General features: G+C 46.0%; 1 protein-coding gene across 1 annotated transcript; it reads left to right on the top strand.

The window, feature by feature from the left end:
• The first annotated feature begins 992 nt into the window (after positions 1-992).
• Positions 993-1931, top strand: LOC110295594 (olfactory receptor 6B2-like). The gene has a single exon (XM_021164073.1). The coding sequence runs from the start codon at positions 993-995 to the stop codon at positions 1929-1931; it is 939 nt and encodes a 312-aa protein (XP_021019732.1).
• The last annotated feature ends 2045 nt before the right edge of the window (positions 1932-3976 follow it).

Genomic DNA, 3976 nt, shown 5'->3' with positions numbered 1-3976 from the left:
GATGCACCCAGCTGTTGAACCTCCATACATAGGGTAATACAGCCCCTCTCTCTCTCCAGCTTTCTACTCAGAATTCAATCATGATCTTGGAGAGAATCATTCATCTATTATGTGGCCAACCTTCCCCACTGTGACTTCAGGTATTGCCCTACACCTGCTCTGGCCTCAGTTTCTACAAGTTCAAAGTAAGCTTGCTTTCCAGCTACCACTTTAGTCTGAGGCCAAGGGAGGTAGTGATGCTATTATCAATAGGTGGAATGTGTGGGTTCCCTCCTCTGTGTGTGTGTGTGTGTGTGTGTGTGTGTGTGTGTGTGTATGCATGCATGCCTGTGTGTGTTCATGCTAATATGGGTGTGGGATGGGGAAGCAACTAATGACTCTAGCTAGGCAACTTTGGAGACTTCACTCAATCCCAACAACCCCTAGACCATTGCACTCATGCATTCTAGGAGGTGGAACATGATCCCAGCTGTAATCACCTTAAAGGAAGTAGATAAGCTACTAACAAACTAAATAGGCTAGAAGGCCATGGCCTCAGCAACACTCACTCACAGTTCCAGAGTAGGTTCATGGACTATTATTTTTTAACTTCTTAAGAATTGAGTTGAAACTCCTCTGTACCCTCTTTTGGATCCAAGGTATGAGGAATGGTACCATCAAGAGGGTAGGTTAAGAGACATGCACCCTCTACATCTAGCACTCCAGGATGAGACCACATGGGCAATAGAGACACTGTACACCCTGAACATCTATCCTCAGCACTTCCTCTCCTCTACTTCCCCTCTTCATTGTGCACCTAAACAAACTCTTCAAGTGCACACATCTTTCCAGTTTAAGACTTGGCAGAAGAAAGAGTTCCTTTCCCTGCTACTCACAGGAACCAGGAATTCTGTCTGTCTTCCAGCTGACATTACAAGCTGGCTCCCTGTTCTCCCATCAGCTGATACTTGGCCCTTCCTATTGGCCTCTTGATCTTTTGCAGGTACACAGGGATGAGGGGGGAGAACATCACCAAGGTCAGCACCTTCATCCTGCTGGGCTTCCCCACAGCCCCTGAGCTGCAATACCTGCTCTTCCTCCTCTTCCTGCTCGCCTACTTTTTTGTGCTGGTGGAGAACCTAACCATCATCCTCACTGTCTGGAGCAGTGCCTCCCTCCACAGACCCATGTACTACTTCCTGGGCTCCTTATCTTTCCTAGAGATCTGGTATGTGTCAGACATCATCCCCAAGATGCTGGACGGCTTCCTCCTGCAGAGGAAAAGCATCTCTTTTGCTGGCTGCATGACTCAGCTCTATTTTTTCATCTCCCTGGTGGGTACAGAGTGTGTACTCTTGTCTTCCATGGCCTATGACCGCTATGTGGCCATCTGCCACCCCCTGCGCTACCAAGTCATCATGACCACAGGGCTGTGTGTCCAGCTTGTTGCCTTCTCTTTTGCAAGTGCCTTCACAGTCTCTTTGATTAAGGTCTACTTTATCTCCAGCGCCACCTTCTGTGGCTCCAATGTCTTGAACCACTTCTTCTGTGACATCTCCCCCATCCTCAAGCTGGCCTGCACTGACTTCTCTACTGCAGAGCTGGTGGACTTCATCCTGGCCTTCATCATTCTGGTGTTCCCACTCCTGGCCACCATTCTCTCCTATGGCTACATCACCCTGGCTGTGCTGCGTATCCCTTCAGCCACAGGCCGGTGGAGAGCCTTCTCCACCTGTGCCTCCCACCTCACTGTGGTCACCTTCTTCTACATGGCCATGCTTTTTATATATGTGCGACCCCAGGCCATTGATACCCGGAGCTCCAACAAGCTCATCTCTGCTGTGTACACCGTCCTCACGCCCATCCTAAACCCCTTGATTTATTGCCTAAGGAACAAAGAATTTAAGGATGCTCTGAAAAGAACCCTGGGATTGGGTCACACTCTATCGTAGGATAGTATATGTTCTAGAATCTAACTTGTGGTGGAAAAGGTCTCTTGTATAGTACCTAATGTTCTTTAAAATTCTTTTGCTAAAATCTAGTGCTATTACAGAGCCAGCTAACATAATGAGTCTTCATCCAAATATGTTTCTGACATTGTTATATAAAATATGTGTAATCTTTGGTACCTAGCTCCTAGGTAGATTCTAGTCACACGCCCTGCTCCCTGAGACCCACTTTGTTTGTTTCTAGTGCCAGGGGGTAACTTGGGTGTTTGGAAGTCTTTGTGAATGTGGTCGTGAAGTACTTACATTTCCATGTTCTGATTATGCCCAGCTTCATGTGCTTGGACCTCCCTGCCTTTGCATGTAGCAATGATTCATGTGTGCTTGCTCAGTAGCATTCATGTATGCATCAGCATGCAGTTCTGTGCTTCGCCATGGGCTGACAGTATTATGGATACTGTCTGGGATGTGTAAATGCTACTATATAAAATCCAGGTAGTATTTTCTTTTTATTTTACTGACACCCATGCAGTTCATAAGCTACACAGAACTGTATCTGGGCTAGAAACAGGAACCTGATGAAACACGTGGGATGTGCATGTGACCAGGTTTAGCAGAAACATCAAAACTGTTTTCCAAACTTTATATATCAGTTTTTCTCCCATTAGCAGTGCAACAGAAGGTCAATGGTTCTGTATCCTGTCCAAACCTAACGTTGCTCATGTGTTTCAATTTGGCCTTTCTTCTGGGCTCCAAATCTATGTTTTCCAAATGTACCATTGTTCTCATTTCTTTCCTTGTTGCTGTGATAAAATACTTTGAGGGGAAAAAGGATTTATTTGGCTCATAATTCCAGGTCACTATCCATCATTGCCAGGAAGACAGTGTGGTGGGAACATGAAGCAGCTGGCCACACCCACTGTCAAGATCAGAGGGAGAAAAATGCACGTATGTTTGTATTCATCTTTTTTTTTCATTTTTTTATACTTTAGGATCTAAACCTAAGGAATGGTGTCACTTACTTTTAGGCTGGGTCTTCCCACATCAATTAACACAATCACCACAATCCCCACAGACAGGACTACAACCCAGCCTGATCTAGACAACTCCCTTTCGGGTCATTCACCATTGTGTCAGGTTGAACTAACCTAGATGAACTACATTCATCAAGGGTGTCAGTTCACAGCTTACATCTGTTAGCGGGTAGACATATGAAACACTGATGTCTCCCCGGAATGAAGGGTGTCACAAACCTAACATTGCTTAGGAGCTATGCTAGTACATTGGGAGCAGTCACCTCGCAGTTGTCCTGTAACCAGGATGACCTTTTCATAGGGTTGAACCTGTGGGGAACAGCTGTGGCGGTAGTCCCTAGATGGTACCCAGGACTGCAGCCAAGTCTTATGACTTGCACCTGACGTCCTCATACACCTGAAAATAAGCCATGTCCATTGTGAGAGCTGTGCAGGCGCACCATGACGTAAGATCAGGCCATTTGAAGAAGGCCAATGAACTGAGATCATGAAGACTGGGCTGATAGGGCGTGGTTGTGGGGTTATATAAGGGATTGCATTTGGGGGCTAGAGATAGATTCCTGCTTTGAGATTCCTGCTTGCATGTTGAAAGGTTCCTGAATAAACTGCTTTGAGAAGAACGCTGTGTCATTGCTCTTTTCTGCTGGTCAGAGACAGAAGTGGACAAATGGTGGCCCGTAAGGGGACCCTTCTCTTCGTTTAGAACTCATTGCAGTCAGGGATGCTAGCTGGTAAGGTTCCTGGTTTTGGGACGAATTAAGTTCTCAGAGAGAGACTATAAGGTTCCCAGTTTTGGGACAAGTTAAGTTCTTGGATTGAGACTATAAGGTTCCCTTTTGGGGACAAGTTGCACCAAGCATGGGGACTTGAGATTTGCAGAGGAACAGGGGATTTTACCAAAAGGGGTTTTGTCAGTCTGGATGTTAGTGAGAAATTGTATAGAAGATAGAGAAAGATTTGGCGTAGAACTCCAGAGAGGTAATGAGGTGTTGAATCAGATAAGAGAGGAGCGCTCTC

This window comes from Mus caroli, unplaced genomic scaffold (assembly GCF_978045245.1).
Source record: "Mus caroli unplaced genomic scaffold, Mus_caroli_1 scaffold_1, whole genome shotgun sequence".
In the NCBI taxonomy this organism is placed as follows: Eukaryota; Metazoa; Chordata; class Mammalia; order Rodentia; family Muridae; genus Mus; species Mus caroli.
Note: the sequence above shows the minus strand (reverse complement) of the source record. Positions and strands in the feature narration are given on the sequence as shown.

What these genes read in the sequence shown, in the direction of transcription:
- LOC110295594 (XM_021164073.1), top strand. Translation starts at nt 993, where the DNA reads ATGAGGGGGGAGAACATCACCAAGGTCAGCACCTTCATCCTGCTGGGC.